General features: G+C 43.4%; 12 protein-coding genes across 12 annotated transcripts; 6 read left to right on the top strand and 6 right to left on the bottom strand.

Moving 5' to 3' along the window:
* The first annotated feature begins 44 nt into the window (after positions 1-44).
* BYT42DRAFT_578671 (uncharacterized protein) lies at positions 45-817 on the top strand. The gene has a single exon (XM_051569300.1). It carries the CDS (start codon positions 65-67, stop codon positions 395-397), a length of 333 nt encoding a protein of 110 aa, XP_051421067.1. The 5' UTR covers positions 45-64; the 3' UTR covers positions 398-817.
* Positions 744-1,878, bottom strand: BYT42DRAFT_616133 (uncharacterized protein; the record flags this gene model as incomplete). Its single annotated transcript, XM_051572035.1, has 2 exons — positions 744-836; positions 922-1,878. The coding sequence occupies 2 exons, from the start codon at positions 1,876-1,878 to the stop codon at positions 744-746; spliced, it is 1,050 nt and encodes a 349-aa protein (XP_051421066.1).
* Positions 1,879-2,819: 941 nt separating this feature from the next.
* On the bottom strand, positions 2,820-3,833 carry BYT42DRAFT_578663 (uncharacterized protein). Its single transcript, XM_051569299.1, has 5 exons — positions 3,777-3,833; positions 3,632-3,708; positions 3,391-3,563; positions 3,234-3,328; positions 2,820-3,169 (listed from the first exon to the last, which is right to left on the bottom strand). The coding sequence occupies exons 1-5, from the start codon at positions 3,816-3,818 to the stop codon at positions 2,996-2,998; spliced, it is 561 nt and encodes a 186-aa protein (XP_051421065.1). The 5' UTR covers positions 3,819-3,833; the 3' UTR covers positions 2,820-2,995.
* Positions 3,834-4,794: 961 nt separating this feature from the next.
* Positions 4,795-6,119, top strand: BYT42DRAFT_646900 (uridine kinase family-domain-containing protein). The gene is made up of 7 exons (XM_051572694.1): positions 4,795-4,858; positions 4,914-4,980; positions 5,055-5,202; positions 5,283-5,379; positions 5,444-5,583; positions 5,670-5,773; positions 5,853-6,119. The coding sequence occupies exons 1-7, from the start codon at positions 4,824-4,826 to the stop codon at positions 6,087-6,089; spliced, it is 828 nt and encodes a 275-aa protein (XP_051421064.1). The 5' UTR covers positions 4,795-4,823; the 3' UTR covers positions 6,090-6,119.
* A 16-nt stretch (positions 6,120-6,135) lies between these two features.
* BYT42DRAFT_52805 (uncharacterized protein) lies at positions 6,136-7,758 on the bottom strand. Its single transcript, XM_051565367.1, has 8 exons — positions 7,569-7,758; positions 7,442-7,488; positions 7,314-7,390; positions 7,143-7,239; positions 6,922-7,080; positions 6,783-6,859; positions 6,641-6,706; positions 6,136-6,583 (listed from the first exon to the last, which is right to left on the bottom strand). Exons 1-8 carry the CDS (start codon positions 7,673-7,675, stop codon positions 6,377-6,379), a joined length of 837 nt encoding a protein of 278 aa, XP_051421063.1. The 5' UTR covers positions 7,676-7,758; the 3' UTR covers positions 6,136-6,376.
* On the bottom strand, positions 7,759-8,317 carry BYT42DRAFT_52804 (uncharacterized protein). The gene is made up of 2 exons (XM_051565366.1): positions 7,847-8,317; positions 7,759-7,770 (listed from the first exon to the last, which is right to left on the bottom strand). The coding sequence occupies exon 1, from the start codon at positions 8,176-8,178 to the stop codon at positions 7,918-7,920; it is 261 nt and encodes an 86-aa protein (XP_051421062.1). The 5' UTR covers positions 8,179-8,317; the 3' UTR covers positions 7,759-7,770; positions 7,847-7,917.
* Positions 8,318-8,456: 139 nt separating this feature from the next.
* On the top strand, positions 8,457-10,299 carry BYT42DRAFT_616129 (uncharacterized protein; the record flags this gene model as incomplete). Its single annotated transcript, XM_051572034.1, has 3 exons — positions 8,457-9,868; positions 9,916-10,098; positions 10,182-10,299. The coding sequence occupies 3 exons, from the start codon at positions 8,457-8,459 to the stop codon at positions 10,297-10,299; spliced, it is 1,713 nt and encodes a 570-aa protein (XP_051421061.1).
* An 830-nt stretch (positions 10,300-11,129) lies between these two features.
* On the top strand, positions 11,130-12,509 carry BYT42DRAFT_599654 (flavoprotein-like protein). Its single transcript, XM_051570988.1, has 4 exons — positions 11,130-11,299; positions 11,398-11,509; positions 11,606-11,881; positions 11,949-12,509. Exons 1-4 carry the CDS (start codon positions 11,189-11,191, stop codon positions 12,275-12,277), a joined length of 828 nt encoding a protein of 275 aa, XP_051421060.1. The 5' UTR covers positions 11,130-11,188; the 3' UTR covers positions 12,278-12,509.
* A 63-nt stretch (positions 12,510-12,572) lies between these two features.
* Positions 12,573-14,316, top strand: BYT42DRAFT_616127 (nucleophile aminohydrolase; the record flags this gene model as incomplete). The annotated part of the gene is made up of 11 exons (XM_051572033.1): positions 12,573-12,621; positions 12,679-12,727; positions 12,800-12,881; positions 12,944-12,965; positions 13,027-13,210; positions 13,274-13,353; positions 13,413-13,591; positions 13,651-13,840; positions 13,910-14,091; positions 14,146-14,184; positions 14,242-14,316. The coding sequence occupies 11 exons, from the start codon at positions 12,573-12,575 to the stop codon at positions 14,314-14,316; spliced, it is 1,131 nt and encodes a 376-aa protein (XP_051421059.1).
* Positions 14,317-14,853: 537 nt separating this feature from the next.
* BYT42DRAFT_52392 (uncharacterized protein) lies at positions 14,854-15,871 on the bottom strand. The gene is made up of 4 exons (XM_051565310.1): positions 15,720-15,871; positions 15,541-15,666; positions 15,331-15,486; positions 14,854-15,266 (listed from the first exon to the last, which is right to left on the bottom strand). Exons 1-4 carry the CDS (start codon positions 15,777-15,779, stop codon positions 15,129-15,131), a joined length of 480 nt encoding a protein of 159 aa, XP_051421058.1. The 5' UTR covers positions 15,780-15,871; the 3' UTR covers positions 14,854-15,128.
* A 2,232-nt stretch (positions 15,872-18,103) lies between these two features.
* Positions 18,104-18,809, bottom strand: BYT42DRAFT_578597 (uncharacterized protein). Its single transcript, XM_051569298.1, is given in 4 exon segments — positions 18,104-18,479; positions 18,570-18,706; positions 18,761-18,764; positions 18,778-18,809. The coding sequence occupies 2 exon segments, from the start codon at positions 18,640-18,642 to the stop codon at positions 18,277-18,279; spliced, it is 276 nt and encodes a 91-aa protein (XP_051421057.1). The 5' UTR covers positions 18,643-18,706; positions 18,761-18,764; positions 18,778-18,809; the 3' UTR covers positions 18,104-18,276.
* A 744-nt stretch (positions 18,810-19,553) lies between these two features.
* On the top strand, positions 19,554-19,994 carry BYT42DRAFT_500443 (small nuclear ribonucleoprotein Sm D3; the record flags this gene model as incomplete). Its single annotated transcript, XM_051564704.1, has 2 exons — positions 19,554-19,656; positions 19,726-19,994. The coding sequence occupies 2 exons, from the start codon at positions 19,554-19,556 to the stop codon at positions 19,992-19,994; spliced, it is 372 nt and encodes a 123-aa protein (XP_051421056.1).
* Positions 19,995-20,243: the final 249 nt, after the last annotated feature.

Below are 20,243 nucleotides of genomic sequence, written 5' to 3'. Positions count from 1 at the left end.
TTCTTTAAAGGAAATTGGAAAGGGGCATTAAGCAAAAAGAGTCACATGACGACAAAATTAGGAAATGTGGACTACTTTCGTTTTTTCCGGTTCTTTAACGGTCATGCTTCCGGCTCCTTCGCATCCCGGCAATCCTCTTTGGGTTTCACGAGAAGAATGGTTGAAAATGAAAGAGACCTGCGTGATAGAAGTCAAAATGACCGAAGATGAAGCACGCGATAATCTGTTGGAACGGTTCAAACTGACGGATGAAAGTCGTGAAGATGCCTGGGGTGAAGTGGAAGCCGATACGGATGGAGGAGGTTGGAATACCACCACTACCACTCCTTCCGGCTGGGGAAATCCCGCGCCCGCCGCCAACGATGGCGGATGGAATACCTCCAATTCCGGATGGTAACCTCAAATGTTCAATCAGACAAATGCCATAGACTGTCATCTCTGCCACTGTATGCCACCCCATGTCCAATTTCATCTTTTACTACGGCGCTCCCGTATTTTTTCTTTCTTTTTTTTGTTTTTACATCTACTTTATTTGATCCATACGTTTCTGGCCAATGCAGAATCCGGTTTTATATTGTTTTTGTCGTTTATTACTTCTTTTTTTTCTTCCATCACGAATCATCACCATCGCATTTCCTTTTTTGTCTTTTGGCCCATCGCAAACCACAAGCGTTGCAAAGCCTAAAGGAAACCAACGGTTAGAAAGGATGCGTTTACCACTCATCAACATTTTGATTGTCTACTCACGTTTTCGGTCCTTGGGGCCCTTTACGCCACTCAGGAGACGACGTGATACCACAGTCGGCGCAGATGTAATATTTCTTGCTTGAATTAAACTGAACAAAAAGATTTCGAGTCATTATTATCATCCTTTAATCTCTTGACTTTTTTTTTGTTGTAATCTGTGCAGTAATCACTTACGCGTTGTACCGGTGCGTCATTGATATTCAAGTCTGGCATAAAAGCGTTGGTGGTGGAGTTGGCGGGCTTTTCCTCAGAGTTAAGAGCAGACCCATCGCTCATATCGGCGGTGGAATAATGCGCATAGCTACCGGGCAAAGAATCAGAGGTGTTGGTTTCTGACAAGGGGTTCCCGTTAGCATTGCCATAGTATTGCTGCATTGAATCATTTATCCTTGCTTTCAACCATTGGTTTTCTAGCTTCAATTCCAGAAATGCGTCCACGAGAGAACCGTTGCGACTGGGAATTGGTTGAGCCATGGCAAAAAAGGCATCGGTCGATACGCTGGAACCGCCGGTTTTTACTTGACCGAGGACTTCAAAGATGACAAAAGAGCCGTCGCTCTTTCGGAAACGAAAATACGTTCGTATTGGATCCTTGGAATGGAATGCCATGTTAAAGTCTCGTATGAAAACGTCGAGATCATCGACGTGAAGAAAGTCTGTAAAGGCTTGCCCAAGCAATTCGTGCGGTCGATAGCCGGTGGATTCAAAAGTGGATTCGGAACAGTAGAGCACTTTGCCTACGGATGACAGGACATGCATAAAACCGGTGATTTCGGTCAAGATACGATCGGGCCAATTCTTGCGTCGTCGGAAATCCATGCCTGTCCTCGCTGGGGTCTCCGAGCAGGGTGCATTGCTATCGATGGTGGGTGGCAGGATGGGCCCGTTGGCCCCGGTGGCGGTGGCGGTGGCGTCGGTGTCCAGGCCATAATCGGTTAAAAAATCATATGACATGTACAACGGTTCTTTGCCAGCCGGCTGCAGTGATAGATCCGGTCCATCTTGGGATGTGCCATCTTGATGGGATGGTCCGTTGAACATGAAGGACGAGGACGACGGGGCCTGATGGCCAGGTGAAGGGTGATGGGAGTCGTCTGGAAGGTAAAAAGGATAGTTATTTGTCTGCGCCATAGAAGCGTTCAAGTTAGGTCAACTAGGGTGATGAATCCGCGCAGGTGAGTGAAAGGTCGGCTGTGTCGTCATTCACGGCAAAAGGCGGGTATCAAAAGCTTCGAAATGTCAAAAGGGAGATCTCAGTAAGGCGAATCAGATACTCTCCTCAATTAAACGAAAATAGAAACCCCTAACCGAACAAGACGTTGGCTCAATAACACTTTTTGGAATAACAATAAAAAAAAGAGAGAGAGAAAGGGGAAAGAAACCAGCGCAAAGAACAAAACAAAAAACTCAAAGTTAGAATTGAAGTCATCCTAACATTTCTCCAGAGAACAGGTCCCAAAAAAGGAAATTCATTCCACATATCCGGGATTCTGGAGTCGTTGCCCTTTTTGGTGTGACTCAACTTGACATATCATCTCGACCTCATCTACATCATTCGCTTGCTAGTCGCATCAACTACATCCTTGTTTTCGTCAGCCTATTTCCATCGATCGTCATCATCCTTTACGCCGCAACCATTCAACCGACGAAACGAACATTCTCCCTCTTTCTTCCCTCACTGCGGCCACCTGCGTGTGTTTTCAATGTTCCTTTTACAAATGTCATTTCTTCTTTACCTGAGGCTTTTGCAAAACGTTTTGGTGACGCAAAAGGATGCATTACGAATGAACAGGTTCAGTGGGATCGGTAATCAACACGTAATTGTACTGTTTCACAGATGAAGGGGCCTGTGCTTTTGTCCAAAACGTACCTTACCATAAAAGTAACTCTCTTGACAAATCGCATTGTGCTTTCATGCAACATTTCGAAACAACCATCAGCCAGTGATTAACTGACGACATAATCCTTTGAGTATTCTCCTATCTGCAGAGCCTCTGATATTTTTTGCTCATGCATCTTCACAAGACACAGCAGATCGACCTTTTTTTTTTTGTAGTCTATGCTTTTGCCTAAAAAATTCCAAACACGAGTTGATTATCCATGTCCAACAACAACAGAAGCAGAAGCGGTCACAAAAGGAAGAATGTCCTATCAGTAAACAGAGCTTGTTGTGGTACGCTCAGTAGGCTGTCGAAAAAAAAAATTGCTGATTCATTTGGAGTGTCTAATTTTGGGTCTATTTACAGTGTTATTCATCGCTGATCAACGATGTCGAGTCCATTGACTCATCGCTTGAAGGAAGTTTGGTGGGGAAATGCTCCACTGTACGTAGTAGCATTGTGTGAACGTCCTTTTGCTGAAGCGTACTGATACGAATGATGCGCCCTAGTTGGTCACATACGCTTTTACGTGTGTCATCATCCTAAAGCATTACCATCAATCGACCATGATCCATTGTTTCAACCCCGCTCTTTCCTTCCAGTTACCTCTAGGTTGACATGAAATAATTGTAAATGGGAATAGGAATCCGCCAATACAGTAAGATCGTGCTCGTCAAATGCCCATAAGCGCCGCTTATCCACTACGACTGTGTTCAAACTCGAGGAATAGAATAATCATGAGTTGGATTGATGGGATTCATACCTTTTGTGACGACGATGGCACATTTATACGTGAGGTACGCTGGATCCATCCGTTGCAATGTTTCACGGAGCACCATCAAGCTATTGCTGTTGGTCACGTCCACGAGAATCAAGACATAATCGATTCGCCCAACTTGAGAATCCAACTGCCGTGTAAATGTCTCAGCAATGTGTCTAATGGTACATTGAGCTGGAATTAATGTCCACACTCAACTAGTTTGGCGAACGGAAAACGAACATACGTTGAAAAATAGGCATCACTGCATTTGAGTAATTGTTTGGCCAGTGTTCGTTTTCCACTTAATGGCGGTCCCACGAGCTATGGATCGACTAGTGAGAACCCCCCGTACGTAAAGTAGCCGAGAATGCGCGTCACAAAGCACATACCAGGACATCCGTCGACCTTTGGGTATAGAGTGGGCGAAGCATGAAAAATAAAAGGACGAGCAAACCTCCAGTGAGCGGATCCCTCTTGTGACTCGTTATTTTTGCCGTCTTTCCTTGGAGAGTGCCAAATGCGGAATTTTTTCAGGAAGCGATGGTGTCACTATTTGACTCCCTGCAGACAGGTACTACTTTATATTGTATTTGGCGTGTGGGGGAAGCAGTGTTTTGCAAGCATGAGAGCAGTTGACAAGTGCGAAATGTTGATAAAAAAGAATATTGAAGAAACGGGATATACCATGATACCGTAAGTGGCAGAAATTGTTCAATCGGCCTGCAGCGCTCATCAGAGCTTCTGCACCATTTGCTGCAGTTACGCATATTTGTACTTTGTGGTTGGCACTGTATTAATGACTTTAATCTATCGCCAGCTGAATATTTTATCAGAAAGTTGCAATTAGCAAAATTCCCCTGAAAAATAGCGTTTTCGTTGTAGTATTATGGACGACACGGGAGAAGATTATAAAAATTGATCATCGTTTCAGCTATTGGAAAAGGCTGTCACAGAACCAAAGATCTCCGTGATAAAAGAAAAAGAGCTGCAATGCACCTTTTATTAAACCATTAAAAAATAAGCATTCATCATTTTCCGACGTCCTGCCCGCGAACGAGCGTCTGCGCGTTACTGTACGTCCACCGACATATAAACCTATCTGAAATCTGACAATAAAATCCCTTGACAACAGTTTAACCAGTGTGTGATGTCCAAGGGAATCGACAAATTGCTCTATTATTTACTGGGCTTTCAAACTGCTACAATTTATGTCATAATTCAAGAACAGGTGAACCAATAGTGAAAACGGTTTCCAATGGTATTCTTGGGTTCAAAGGCAAAAAGATGAGAAACAGAGGCAGAGTTCCCATCTTTGTTTTTTCCCATGTTGTAGTCTTTTCTTCACTTGTGGATCGGCTCTTTAATTTATTCGGGTCATTTTTCTCTTGAAAATTTCTGCCGCGTTTCCCCAGCTTGTCCACTTTTTCATTCCTTTCATGTCGATCGATTCCTCTAAATATTCAGATCCAAGGTACTTGCTTTCTTCTGTACAGCTGATCCTTATCAACTAACGCTTGTTAAAAAAGCTATTTCAAGATCTCCTTGCAATCGCCCATGATCGTAGCCGTCGCCGGCGGAGCCGACGCAGGCAAGGTACATTTTCCCAATTGGCTTGACAAGGATTCCTGCAACCGCATTTCTGACGGCCAGACTTGTATTTTTTTCAGCGAGATTTATGCGAGGTGCTTATGAAGAACTTTAGCGCAGCCTACGCAGCTAGAGTTGTGGTGGTTAGTTTGACCGACTTTTACCGTGAACTTACACCGGAAGAACGAGGACTATATGAAGCAGGCAAATTTAATTTGGATCATCCAGGTACCTACAATTGGGTCCAAATAGTGGCCGGGAAAAAATAAAACGAAAGGGAGAGGAACCCGGACTAAGTAAATTTGTAGATGTGTTTGATTATCAGTTACTGGAAGACACTTTGGTTTCCATGAAAGCCGGAAAACCCACAGCCATCCCAGTGTGGGATCATGTCCATCATACAAAGTAAGGCACAGAACCCTCTTGATATGTTCTAGAATCATCCCTAATTGTTGTCGTTGTTGTATAGAAAAACCACGCGTGTTATCGATCCGGTGGATGTCATCATGTTGGAAGGCACCTTACTATTCTATCCAAAGTCGCTCCGTGACTTGATGTTTATGAAAATCTTTATCGATGTCGACAGCGAAAAGCGTCTTGTACGAAGAGGTATTATTATTATTGTTTATCGCGCATCTTTACGTAGTCAGTGGATGTGGTTGGTTTAATTGGATTTTCTGGTATGCGCATGATAGTTCAGAAAGCCAAATCGCGTAATGGTCATACTCTCTCCATCAAGGAACTGCTGACCGAATATGTGGAATTTGTCAAACCCATGTTTGACGATTATATTCTTCCTGTAAGTGAACCCATTCATCTCACGTTGGGTCTGCGTACTGTATGTACTGATATTCTTCTCTACCCGTTCTCGATCGTAGACCAAAAAGTTTGCTGATCTTATTATTCCTCGTGGCATTGAAAACCAAGCTGCGCTTCAAGTGTTGAGCAATCACTTGGATGATCACCTGAAAGCTCGATCGGTGTCACGAAAGAAGCGTGCGGATGATTCTGAAGAACCCACCGCGGATATTCGCAACACCCGCAAACCATCTTATCGCAGCACTGAACTCCTCGCTACCTCTGCTGCAAGCTCATACAAACAAATACCTGAATAAATTCTGCATTCTTTTTCATTATCTCTCCACTACACCCCCTCATCAAAAAGGATTCCATTGCACTATTTTATTTTGTGAGAAATTTATAATTGCAAAATAGCATGAAAAATCATGGCCAGCTATTTGACTCTAGATGTTCTGTGTCACTCGCATGCTATTTTTTATGAAACGGTTGTGTGTATGATGTCTGTCCTTTCTATAGTTCAATTTCTCTTTGTTCATTATCCTTTACACTATATCCGAAGGAGTTGGCGACATTCGCATGTGTTTTATGCTCTGGCTCTTTGCTACAGCGTACCCGATGGCAGCGGTTTGCGCTTGTTGCCGGAACGACTGCGACCAAACAGAGCTTTTTTCAGTGTGCCCACACCGAGTGAATTGGACCCGCGGTCATCTTCACGTGCTAGTCGCACCAATTCAGACACAGGCACCGAAGCTAAAGAACGCCATGTATGAAAAGCATCGATTTCCGCTCGTAAACCGGCGGTCGATTTCTGTAGGCATAGGATGATGAATATCCGATGGTGGAATACCACTGATGCAGCACTCACCTGAATGCTTGACCACAATTGTTGGTTGGCTTGATGCATTGGATCCATGGACTGAAGCTGAGCTTCCTGTGACCCCACATAATGTATCATCTTTTCAGCTCGAGACTCGAAATAAATGTTCAAGGATCAGTTTGTTTTTTACCTGTATGCTTGCCAATTCCTCTTTGTAAGTTGTTTCTGTTATACAACTAACAGTTTCTCTTTCTTCTTCACAATATTCTAATCGGATGAATCAATATGATGTACATCCCTTTTTCCTTTGGTGGATCGATGGTGTGTACCTTCGGCAATCCCGTGTCTTTTTAGTTGAGCCCTTAAAGACGTGACGAGTTTCTGCAGCTGTGATAGAGTGGCAGACATGTTTTCGACTTTTTCCACATGGGTCTTTTTAAGTATATCCAACTGTAATTGAAGCGATTGCATGTCCTTTTTGCACTGCTCTATATTAGCTTCAGTAACATGCAATAGTAAAATTTCTTACGGTTTGCTCTGATTGACTGACCTTTTATCGAAGTCTCGAATTTTTCCCGCTCATTCTCAAGCAATCGCCATTTGTGCCGCCATAATCGCTCATTATGCAACGCCTCCTTCAATTGTTTCTATCCACATTACTTTCCTTGTCAGGTCAAATCCATCAATAGGCAATACAAAGAAACTCGCTTGTTATTATTACTTCAGTTTTCTCTAACTGTTGCTGAGGTTGGTGTTCATTGGAGACCTGATCATGTGCGCCGGTTTCCGACCGTTTGCCTAGACAATTTAGGCCGGGGTATCGTCACACATACTGCATACAGTACGTACCTCCGTCGTCTTTTTTATACAGTAAGCTTGCTAAGGAGGCTTCGGAACTTGAGAAACAAAGTGAACAAAAGGAGCATAAATAAGAACAGCACGGCAAGACAGATAAAAAGAAGAGGTGACGGGGTACCTGTTATTGGGTCCTCGCTTGTCAACAAGATCAAAGTTGACTTGTTTTCTTTTCACTGTGAATGGTGTAACGCAGTTAGATCGTTTATTGAAAGGGGAAGTTCGCATGATAAACAAAGCTAAAAACAACAAAAAAAGAATACAAGTAAACAAGGGCAAAAAAAAAAAAACGAAGCCACCCCTCAATGCGTTCAAACTGTAACCTGGAATGATCGTAAAAGCAGCTGCTACTGAATATGAATTTTTTTTTCCTTGGTCGCGTCATAGACCATGATGTACCTTTCTTGTTTTAGATTGGTTTGAGTCGTATCCTTGACGATGCGTATCCTTGACATTCAACTTTTTTATAATTAAGCCCACATGAAGGACAATGCACATTTTCTACCCATCACGCCCATGCAATGGCCATATTTTACGTAACGCTGCAGGTTGCACATGCAAAACAAAAAACTCCGTTGTTCATCTTTTTTTTGGCCAACATTATAAATAATTTTTCGATCCAAAGATATCTGCCAACTGGGGTATAACAATGTTATATGTATTATATAAAACGGACTATGGTAGGGTTCCGACTGTACTGACGTGAACGAGGGCAATAGCATGAAAAGCATGTGGGTTCCAAGGCGTGACGGAGTTTACGAATTTTTTTGGCTCGCTGAGTTCATTCCCAAGATGACCATCTCAAAAAAAAATGTTTTACATGTTCAAAGGAGCCGGTGATATGATTGGACGAAAAATGGACAGTGAGTTCAACTCAAAGATGCCCTGCAGGCTCAACCCAACGCCAACTGCTTTTCTTTCCACAGTTGCACAAGGTAACTTGGAAAATATTGACCGTTTTGCAAACAAAGGCCACCCATAGTTATTGCGATGTAGACTGGAAACTCCCATGGCTCCCATCAAGTTGAAAATCAAGGGCAACCGATCGTTTTTGCCATTCTCTCACCTCGACTCTGAAGATGAGCTTTCCAAGACGTGGCGAGTGTGCACCAAAGTCAAGGATTCCCTGGAAGACGGCTCTCGTCTGGAAAACCTGTCTTGGCGCTTATGGTTTGTTCACAGTGTGGTAGTGGATGAAGCCAAGGCCCATTCGGCCTTTAAAAAAATGTCGACCATCACTACACGCAAACTGGAACGAGAAATCAGCACCAAATTACAGAAAGCCGGTAAAAAGGTCAAGCAACCCACTGAAGCCGTGAAAACCAAGTCATCGACAACTTGGAAACCATCGACAAGGACGGAATCCGCGAAAACGGTGAAAACGGTCTCGACAATGTCCACAACCAAGCAACCTTGCAAGACCGACAAACATCAATCCGCTTCAAACTCATACACTCGTTACCGGCGTATGCTCTGCCATCATCATCAGCGGCAAAAAGAAAAGTGCCAACTCCACCAACAACAAGCACTTCAAAAGAACTTTATCAATACCAAAATTGACCGCCTGGAAAATACCCGAGTAGTGCCACCATCTCACTCTGGAGGCTCGCACGTGCCCAATTATGCTTCATTGCAATCTTCGGTGCTGAATCCTCTGGACAATTTCATGGAACCGTTTACCCACTTATCCGTGCCTGACAAACCCATGCTTTTGGATGGTGCATCCATGATTGACAATATCATTCAAGAAGCATGGAAAAACTATTCTCCAACACATTCAGGGGTTCTCGGTGACAAAGGAGGCACAGACATGGAAGCTTCAGCTATTGGGAATCTGAATGCGCTAAAAGAAGATTCGGCCTCGTTTGATGTGGACGTTACGCTGACGGAACCCTCTCTCCTCCCTTTACAATGCTATCAGTCATCGTCATTTTATCCCACAAATGATACCGTATCCATGATGGACCCAACCTTGAACACTTCGGCCTACACTATGCCAACCACAGTAACTCGGCATTTATACGAATCAACCGGTTACGATACCACAACAGCCATACGCAATAATACCTCAATGCATGACGCCAACATGGCCACCGCACAAGTTGAAACTAGCTTTTATGCCTCGCCGCCTTTGTCTTCTGACAATGAACAGCATCAACATCTGCAACAGCAGTCGCAGTCGCAGTCGACGATGATGCATACATTGTCGGCTACAGGATCACCTCAAATGGCGCCATCTGGAATCCCATCATTGGCGGGACCTGAATCCGTACGGGACACAGGGACGAGAACTTCTCCTGGTACGGAATCGACGGACTATGAAACCGAGTCTCCGATCTGCAGCAACTGTAAAACGACGCACACACCTCTGTGGCGACGTTCATCCACGGACCATCTTCTCTGCAATGCTTGTGGTTTATAGTAAGTACCGACATTTCCCGAAAGATGATACTGACCAGCTATTGTAGTTGGAGATTACATCAAGCTCCTCGTCCCTACCATCTAAAAGTACCTTTGGTACGAAAAACAAAGAAAGATGGCGAAACCACTTCGGTCCCAGAATATGTGTGCTCCAATTGCAGTGCCACCACCACCCCGCTTTGGCGTCGCGATCGTGATGGTTCACCCCTGTGCAATGCGTGTGGCCTTTAGTAGGTTTTCTTTTTTTTTTTTAGAAATGAATGTGGATGGCTTTATTTTTGCAGTTGCTGACATCCATTTGCCGCCGTTTTAGCTTGAAACTGCATCACGAAAAACGGCCCATCTCGATGAGATCCGATATTATACGAAAACGTAGACGCTTTGATAATACCAATACCGTGACACACCCAGGCAAAAAAATTACAGTATAGCATGAACCTTCAGGCCATGCAATTCATGGTCCGAGAATTGAGAAAATAAAAAAGTTAGTTACCTAGACATTGCCAATCAATTTAGAAATAGCAATTTCATGGATGGCGAACACCCCAAACAAAAAGTATGAGAACTGTGAGTCATAACTATGCCATCGTAAAGAATGGCTATTGGCCATATCAGAAAACTGTGAACCATGACGACACAGTGAGAAGGAAGCCTGTCTCATCGAGCAACCGTCGTCCTGTTTCGTTTCTGGATCAAATTCTACAAATGTCGCGTAGTTCAAGAAAACCTTGCAATGATTGCGAGTTTATGGAAAGAGGCAACGTGGTCTCTTGAGGACAGTCTTGACTCTTTTGGTGACACCAACTTAAAAGCGATGAATGAGCGACTTTACATGGTTAAATATCATCCATTTTGGCCTTGCTTTTTTTCCAAGGGGCATTGATTTCGGTGATGAAAAATGGACGATCGTTGTAAGTATTAATCCGATTTGTTAGGTTTCGCTCTGTTTTTTAAATCGACATGGTCAATCGAACCATCTACGTGATAAAACAGTCGCGAAAGAAAACAAAATAAATTAAACGTTGCAGAGAGAATTTCCCCCATACACGTTCAATAACAGATAAAAAAAGAATATAAAGTAGTAGAGAAGGGTAACGGAGCAGGCAATGTCGGGAATTTGGGCGAGTAAAATAGCTGGTGGGCAAATTAACTTTTATTGATTGCTGACAAACGGTCGGTCAGCACTGAATGGGACTGCGATCTGACACATTGCTGATAAATTTGCGTAAATCCGGTCACCGTCATGATTTAAAAAGATAAACCCGCGCATTTTTCGGACTCTGTTATCCGTTTATTTTTCGTTTCCTGATCTTTGTCACCATGCCTACTGTTTATATCATCTTTTATTCTTTATATCACCACATCTACACCGTTGCCAAGGAGGTGCAAAAGGGATTGGAATTGCAAGGCATCGAAGTGAAACTTTTCCAGGTAAAAATTGGAGTTGCTGCTGTTTTGTTATGATAGTTTCTAGGGGTAAATTTTTTTGACAATATGTGGGCTAACATGATATGACAAAAAATTGACAGGTTCCCGAGACATTGAACGAGGAAGTGCTCACCAAGTTGCACGCTCCTGCCAGACCTGATGTTCCCGTTATTTCGGTTGATCAGCTGACGGAAGCCGATGGTTTTATGTTTGGTAAATTTTTCCCTTCCAAATCATTGACATGGCGATGTGCCTTGTGTGCCGCGATTTTTTTTTTTGGACTTAAACCTTAATTGTTGCTTGATTTAGGTATTCCTACTCGTTTCGGTACGATGCCCGCTCAAATCAAATCCTTCTTTGATGCCACTGGCAAACTGTGGGCTTCAGGTGCCTTGTCCGGCAAGTTCGTCGGCACCTTTTTCGCTACAGGTGTGCAGCATGGTGGCCAGGAAACCACCTCACTCACGGCGGTCACCTACTTTGCCCATCACGGTATGAACTATGTTCCTCTCGGTTTTGCCGACGCCAATCTTTTCGATAATTCCGAAGTCGTCGGTGGTTCGGCTTACGGTGCCGGCACTGTCAGTAAGTAGCAAACTATCGCTGAGTCATGTAAGGGATGGCTATACTAATGAATACGCGACTATTACAGCCAATGGTGATGGATCGCGTCAACCTAGCGAAAAGGAACTTGCCGTCGCGCGTACTCAAGGCCAAAACTTTGGCAAAATCTTGAGCGCTTATCACCGCGGTTTAGAGAAGACAGCTACCAACAGCCCTGCTCCTTCTCAAAAGGAAGCGTCCGATAAACCCGCCGCCACCGCCACCACCACCACCACCACCACCACGGCTGAACCTGCCGCCAAGCCTGTCGATCAGGCACCCAAGGAGCGAGAAGTCAAGAAGGAAACTGCTGCTAAACCGGCTGAACCCAAGAACAAGGCAGAGGAAAAGAAGAAGAGCAGCTGTTTCTGCATGTAAAATCTTTTTTTTTCTTGTTCATCACCATCCTTTCTTCGCATACTGTACCACTCCTCTTATACATAACATTTTACACTATTAAAGTACAATCTACTTCAAAATAAAATATATTTTGTCATCCACCTAAATCCCAGAAGGCCATCATTAACAATAAGGTCAAGGAATAGCCGGAAGCTTGCATGGATCTCGCTTGGATCTGAACTGCCATTTAAAGAAAAATTTATCGGGTGTTTCGGATACGCATTTTCCGCTTCTTCCAAAAAGGTGCTGGTCAAACTATCGAAATCTTAGTAACATGTCCACCACGCAATGTCCCATCTTTGTTGCTGTCCATGTTGGCGCTGGTAAGGGTCTTGTATTTCAGTATTTTTAGCTTAGTGATTTTATTGAATCGACACCAGGACGTCTCTCAACGGCAAAGGAAGCGCGATATCGATCAGCATGCGCGAGGTAAAAACTGATGATTGCGACCTTCACAAACATACACACATACCAATGAGCTGATGGATTCGGGATCTATAGAGCATGTGAGAGTGCTATGGCCATGCTTAAAAATGGCGAACAAGCGACCGATGCTATTGTTCGAGCCATTAGTCTTCTTGAGGTAAGTGACAAGCTATTCCTGCCACCTTTGTTTCCTATCGTGACATGGATCTATTTTAAAAGGACGATCCCATAACCAATGCAGGTATTTGAATAGTTGGCATGACAGTGAAACCATTGACACCAAGTGCATGTGCCTGTGTTAGGATTGGGATCCAATTTTACTTTGCAAGGGACCGTAGAATGCGATGCCAGTATGATGGATGGGCGGACCGGTACTTTTGGCGCGGTCGGAGCTGTCTCAGGCATCAAGAATCCTATCACAGCAGCCAACAAGTTGGTTGAAAAGAATAAGGAAGGAGTAATGTCGCTGGGTCGGATACCGCCAGTGTAAGCTTCTGCGATCGTCCTTTATTTTTGGTTTCCGTATCATGACTGACCCTGAAATGTCAGGCTTCTTGCTGGTCAAGGTGCAATGGATTGGGCGAAAGAGAACGGCTGTGAGATTGTGGATAAGGGAGCACTAATGCACGGTAATGGGGAATAGAAAAATATTGATTGGAAGTATTGATCCCGTTTCATCGTTTGAAAGAGTCATCGTATTCGACGTACGTATCGCACATGGCTCAGTTGTATTCAGCTGCAGCGCCCGATCCGGTCGAACTTGGCCATGATACAGTAGGAGCGATTGCCATTGATCGGCGCGGCAATGTGGCCAGTGGTGTTAGTAGCGGTGGCATCTCTTTGAAATACAGCGGTCGTATAGGCGAGGTAAGCTTCACATTATCTCTCTTTCGATGGATCCTTTATGAACTCACCTAATCATGTAGGCGGCTATGTATGGATGCGGATGTTGGGCACAAAATAGCACCTACAGCAGTGCAGGTATTGCCTGTAGCACATCAGGGACGGGTGAGCAAATTATGCGAACCATGTTGACAAGTAAATGCGTGGCAAGGCTGGATCAGGAAACAGATATGCATAAAGCGATATCCGATGCCTTGACCATTGATTTTCTCGGTAAATTGACAATGACGTGAAATCGTAGCCGCTGTATCGTTCCCTAGTAACAAAAATGATACTGCGTAGATTCGCCGATGCTGCAGATGTATCCAGATAAATCGGCCGGGATAATTACACTGAGAATGCAAGAAACCAACAGTATACCGCGTGAGCATCACTTTGTATCGATGATCATTGAATGGAATTATTTATTTTGTATTGGCTCCTTAGGTATTGAATTCTGGTACGGACACGTTACGGACAGTATGGTATGTCAATTTATGAGAGATGGTCATACAACGGCTTACTGATACCGATATTAGGGAATTGGATTCATGTCAGAGACCTTTGCAAAACCCAAGGTAATATCAAGAGTACTATGGCCATACGGAGCGGGTATTCATAGAAAAGTCTGATAGACATTTATCTCCCGTAAACCTTGCCATGAAAAACTCACTTGTTCAGGATATCTAATACCCACACCAACTCTCTGAACCAATATCTTGATCTACTGCACTTGATCATGAGGAGGGAGAATAGCATCTGCTGTACTAAAATGAAACATTGTCCATTCGGACAAATAACTCATCTCAGAACCTTAATTGTTCATTCAATCTTTGAAAGTGAATGTACCATTGTATTGTGCATTCTGCGTAAAAAAAAGGGCTCTTGTGAGATTTAGGCATTTTCTCATGCCCTTATTTTTCGAGTGAACGTCACCAAAATTACTAAATTTGCACAGCAACAATTCCTTTTTCAATCACAGCTTACCAGGCATGCAAAAACGGGGCCTAACAGGAGGCTAGTTGGCGATACCTTGCTCGCCGAGCGCAGATTGTGCGCCGTGGGACCGTCGAAGAGCTGCTGGACGGGAATCGAGACGATAACCTGATTCTATCTAGGCTTGTAGAATTCGTTTATGTTTACGCCAGCATTAATGTCCCTGTTCCAGATCTAGTTTCTAAAGTTAGTGTGATCTTGCAAGTGAGGCCATACCGTTCCTCCTTACCCAGGGCTAGGAAACATCTTTTTCAGAAATGCAATGAGGGCACATTCCTACCGGATAAACAATGCTCAAATACCCTTGACCTTAAACTTCACTGTCAGATATGTACGTTAAAGCGGTGGATAATGCTGCTTACCGGGTCGTCTCGCTCCACAGTCAGAGCTGTATCCAATGATGTCGTTGTTTTCGTCAAGACATCTCTGTCGCAATCTCTTGTCAATTTCTCGCACTCGTTTCTTCTTTTTTTTAGGTATAATTGCGTGAATATCGTTCTGGATATCTGCCCGGGCTTTTGATAACTCACTTGTGTTTGCAAAACAACTGATTGTTGTCTCGGACTTCGATCGTCGTGGTATCACAACTGCTACAGACTTTACTCGTCTTATACTCATCTACACAGAGCATAAGAGCTTTTTGTGCAAGAACTTGTCGGAATTTCTATCCGTTCATCTTATAAGTTATTTCCTCGTACGAATTACATCGCTTTTTTTTTCTGTCTCACCTTGACGGGAACTGACGGATTGCCTTTCAATGAATGCAAATCGGCGTCGCCAAATGCAACTACAGCCGCACCTTGGGGCCTCTCCCGCCCGCGACGGGCTCTCTGTCGTCTTCGCTTGCGGCATCGTTTGGACTGCTTGTAGACCCACAATGGTTTCTATAGCATAGAATGAGCCGCTATCACTTTTACGTACGATAACACGAAACTCACTTGCAGTTTCTTTTTTCTGGGTCTCCTAACAAGCTGTCGGCCGTTTTGTGCATGGTCATTTGCCGCTGTCTCTCGAGTAAAGCCCGTTTCTCTCGGTGACAATACGACCGATTGAAATTGTACAGACTGTTCTTGAAAGTTTTAAGTCCTGAGAATCGATCTGACGATATGCAACTTACCTGTTGTGGACACTTGCTAAAGTTCTTAAATGGTCTCGGAATTCTGCGACCGTACCACATTTGACAGGGTTCTCACCCAATCGGTCATATACATCCTGAATGCTCGCAGATCTTCTATTGTTCAGTTCGATCTGATGACTCCAATGGAACATGCTGCTTCGTCTGTATTTCGCAGGATGCCAAATAAGTAAATACATTTTCTTTCTTGCCCAATACAACTTCTACTTACTGATATGCTCCATTTGTTATTGAGAAAACGTGCCTATCTCGTTCCTCAGTCATATGTTGATTTTCATTTGAACTACCGCTGTTATGACAGATCGTAAACCTATTGATGCGGATTTTCATAAGTTAAACATCTTGATGTATTTCCAACGGATAGCGAAGTTTACCCGGATCTATGCCAATGATTGTTGCATTGGGGTCAATTCCAGTTGGTTCTTTCTTCAAATGGTATAAACAACGACGCCAACCAATCATGTCCGGTTCACGCGGAAGGAAATCAAACTCTCTCTTCGATGAAGGGAATGGGACTACCATTTACAAGTGTGGCAAGAAAGTAAGTATCCAATATTCCACTTTGAATTAAAAAAAGGGATTACCAAGGTCGTAGCGCTTGCAGAATTTTAGCGCCGCCATCACTCCATCGGTTTCGTAGGCGAATTGATACCTTTTTTAATTGTCGGTTATTTGAGGCCTGGTTATTGTATCGAAAAAAACGAGAGATTATGTTAAGTGGTGACTTACCAGCCTCGATGAGCCCAACTCTGAACCGATTGGGCATGACTTTACCTAAGTCAAATATCGTCTCCCACATGTCTTGTTTGAAAATTTGATCATCTCGACACGACCATTGAAAAACTTGAAGTCCAATAAATCGTTCTGTCGCCTCAATCTCGTAACGACCCCTCCTCATTATCTATATTGGAGTTAAATACATTGTCACCAAAAAAAAAAAGTGAACGTTAGGTGATCTATTGCTTACATTCACTTCATTAGGCACGATGTACCCTTCGTTGTAGGCGTGTTGACAGAAATAATAAAAGCAGACACCACTAAATGGGAGGATAGCAATATAGATGGCTTATAATCTATGATACATACCTATTTGATGAGAGACCAAAGGCAGAACGGACCATACACGTCCATTATACAGCTTGGCTTGCGAAAGCAGTCAGGTAGAAAACTGAGTCAATCGAACGCTCCCTGAGGTGCCTGCAAGGGCTTCGATGGCGTCACTGTTGCTATCCCCAAATTGTTGATTATACGTCTGCTGTAATTCACTATAAGCAAGCATAAGAATATATTATTTTACATTCGTGCTCCATATATTGTAATCAACACACCTGTAGAAAGAAACAGATAAATCAGTAATCAGTGGATGTGAAAAAAATAAAAGAAATAGATGGAAATGAGAGCAAGAAGCGCTTAAATGCTTTTTATTGCAAGTGCCTCACGAGTTTGGTTTCAGTTTCAAGGGCTGCGCCATTTGTTCAACGCGCCAATATGCGGAAGCATGATCGACAAGTGTACCGACGACATTTTTCTAGTCACGTAAATCCGGTGATTGCATGAAAATGATACTATCATTGACGACATGATAGTATAAAAACCTGATAAAAATAAGCACCATTAGTATTGTAATTCGAATTGTGGCCAACAGCAATATTTTAACTCTGTATTCAAGTGTATGATTGCCGTTCTCTTACATTTCCACACATTTCGACCACTCTGTGGCTATTCGCAAGCTGTCCATGCGTGCTTTTAAATCCCGACGGTTGCATTGCGAGCAACGTCTTCAATTAGCTTCGCGAACGAGACTCTGGATCTGCTATATTGGGACAGGAAGCAATCCGATTCTGCAAACATTTCGCAGTGGTATCTTCAGGAACGACAAGGTACGGTTCTGACCCAAGGAAAAGGGTGTATTGCGATTAATGGTACAACAGGACGGAATAGGAGGAGCGACATAGAATGGATTCCGCTGATCTAGCTACCATCATTATCGGTCATAACTGCTTGGATTTGACCCATGACCGTTTGTCAACCAGCATTTGCGATGGGGTACATTGAAAGGGTACTCAGCATCCATATCAATCGCATACCTTCCAATCCCGGGCATTTGAGCCGCAATGATATAAAATGCTTCCTTGCCACTGAGGAATTTGAAGGTGTCATGTGTAAATTCATACATCCAACCATAAATAGAAATTAACCGCTTTTGAGAAGCGGTATTTGGAAATTTATTTATTTCGAAGACGTTGCTGTTATAAAGAAATGACCCTACACTCACCCCAACCTGCCATTAACTCATAAAAATAATTATCGATCGTCAATTAGCATGAGGAAATCATCGTGATCGGTCTTTCTGCGGCGACAAAGCTAAGCTCACATGGACATTTTAAGCTGTAATTTCTTCTTCCAGGTTCGTCGTATCAAGTTGTAGCGTGCGTGTAGCCGATCGAAAAGCTTTATGAGACAAGAACTCATCATTCAAAATCACATGGAAGATTATTTACCTTCGTCAACGTAGCGTTGTTTATACGAAGCATCTCATTCATTTGAGCCCAGTAAAGTTGTATTGTACCTGCTCGTCATATAATCGATCTAGAAGGCTGGGGTTGAAGGAGCCAGTAAGCATTCCTCCAAGGTTATGGCCGTCGTCCTTCCAATAATATGTCACCTCGACATGACCATAGTCGGCAGCGAACAATGAAGCCGAAATTGTGTGGCCGTGGAACCACAGCGAAGCTTCTTTGCCTGAGATACATATGTATTTAGCTTCCCGAAGGCATTCGTGATACCCACAACAAAAAAAGGATGAGGCTCGATGGACCCTGAGGAACTTACAGCGATACTGGCTTTTTTTTTCCCAATAAATTTGAGCAACACATATTGCGGAAGTATGAAGACGGCAGGACATTCAGATGCAAAAATCTTCAACAGAACGGATGGCCGAGTTGGTGACAGCGTTGATCGCGTGAGAATGGGCATACTATTGATAAGGTAAGACACACGTGCCAGTAATAGTAGTGACCTATCGGAAATAGACAAAATACATACCTTAAAGATGAAGAAGAGCGGAAAGAGAGGGAAGAAATAGGCACACAGCAACGTCGCGGTGTTTATTTGTGGAATGCACTAAGCAACCAACGGAAGACTGGCAATAATGGTGAAAAATTGAGCTTTCTGCCAGTGACATTCCTTCACTGGATTATACGAGGAGCCCAATGTATACAATAGCATAGTTGTTTCTTCAAAAGCTGTTCCGAGTTTATTAATTGGTTTGAAAAAAAAAAGTATAGACTAATCTTACGCTATGACAAAGCATCGTGCTCTTCAACTTACCTCAATCTGCCATGTGCTCTTAAGGCCAACATGGACCACCCACCATCCATTCACATCATCATGGAGACGCTGCCCCTGCACATGTTCACGATAGGAAATAACTTACCACTCCTCTTGTTCTTTGATGAAGCAAGCAATGTCATCATGCTCTCGCAAGATGACAGCAGGGGAGTCTGCGGCAATGGGACCGACAGGCTGAACAACAGCAGCAGTGATATCGTTGACGGACAGATATGACTTACGTTACGTATAGCAGAAAGAGAAAGGACGATATAGAGAACGCATACTGTTGGTTATTTGCTTACAATTTTTTTGTGGATCGCAAAAATTGTAAGGGAAAGGAGGACGTGCACCCGAAAAATAAGTTACTCCGGCATTTTCCTGTTTACGTCATTCTCATTGGCCGCTGCCGAATTTTGGACAAGAAAAAAAAAGTCGAAATTTTCCTTCTTTTTTGCTGCATCTACTTGATTGCTTTCATTGATCATGTCTATCGGTGTACCCATCAAGCTTCTTCACGAAGCACAAGGTCATATTATTACGCTGGAGTTAAAAACCGGCCAACTCTATCGCGGAAAGCTGCTGGAAGGTATAAAAGCGTGACTAAATTAGAGTACTTTTTTTTGACGTATAAAGCTGACGAGATGCCTTTGGATAGCCGAGGACAATATGAATATTCAGTTAAAAGACATTATGGTGACCAATCGTGATGGACGAACATCGCAATTGGATCAAGTTTATATTCGCGGTTCCCACGTTCGATTCTTCATTGTACCTGACATGTTAAAGAATGCGCCCATGTTCAAACGAGTCGGTCCAGGCGCTCTAAAGGGCCGAGGTATCGGTCTAGGCAGAGGAAGAGCAACAGTTGCGCGTGCTCAAGGTGAGCGATTCATTGCTTTAGGGTCTGCTACTTTGATTGACTGAATGCTAATGGTGTATTTTTTTTTAGCGAGAGGCAGAGGTCGTGGATTTATGCGAGGCAGTCGTGGAGGTCCACCTATCCGTCGTTAACCTGTATCACCGGCATCGCATCGATTGTATATTTCTTTTGAATAAATGAATGTTGGAAAAAAAAAGAGGCAAAGAAATACGGTTCAATACGTCTCCAGTGGTTAGTCCTACTCCTTCTCGCTTTGTTGGTATGGCAACAATGATTGGATTCAGCACAAGAGG

This window comes from Radiomyces spectabilis, assembly GCF_025331425.1.
Source record: "Radiomyces spectabilis strain NRRL 2753 chromosome Unknown BYT42scaffold_10, whole genome shotgun sequence".
Taxonomy (NCBI): domain Eukaryota; kingdom Fungi; phylum Mucoromycota; class Mucoromycetes; order Mucorales; family Radiomycetaceae; genus Radiomyces; species Radiomyces spectabilis.
The sequence above is the reverse complement of the archived record's forward strand: the minus strand, read 5'-3'. Positions and strand labels throughout refer to the sequence as shown.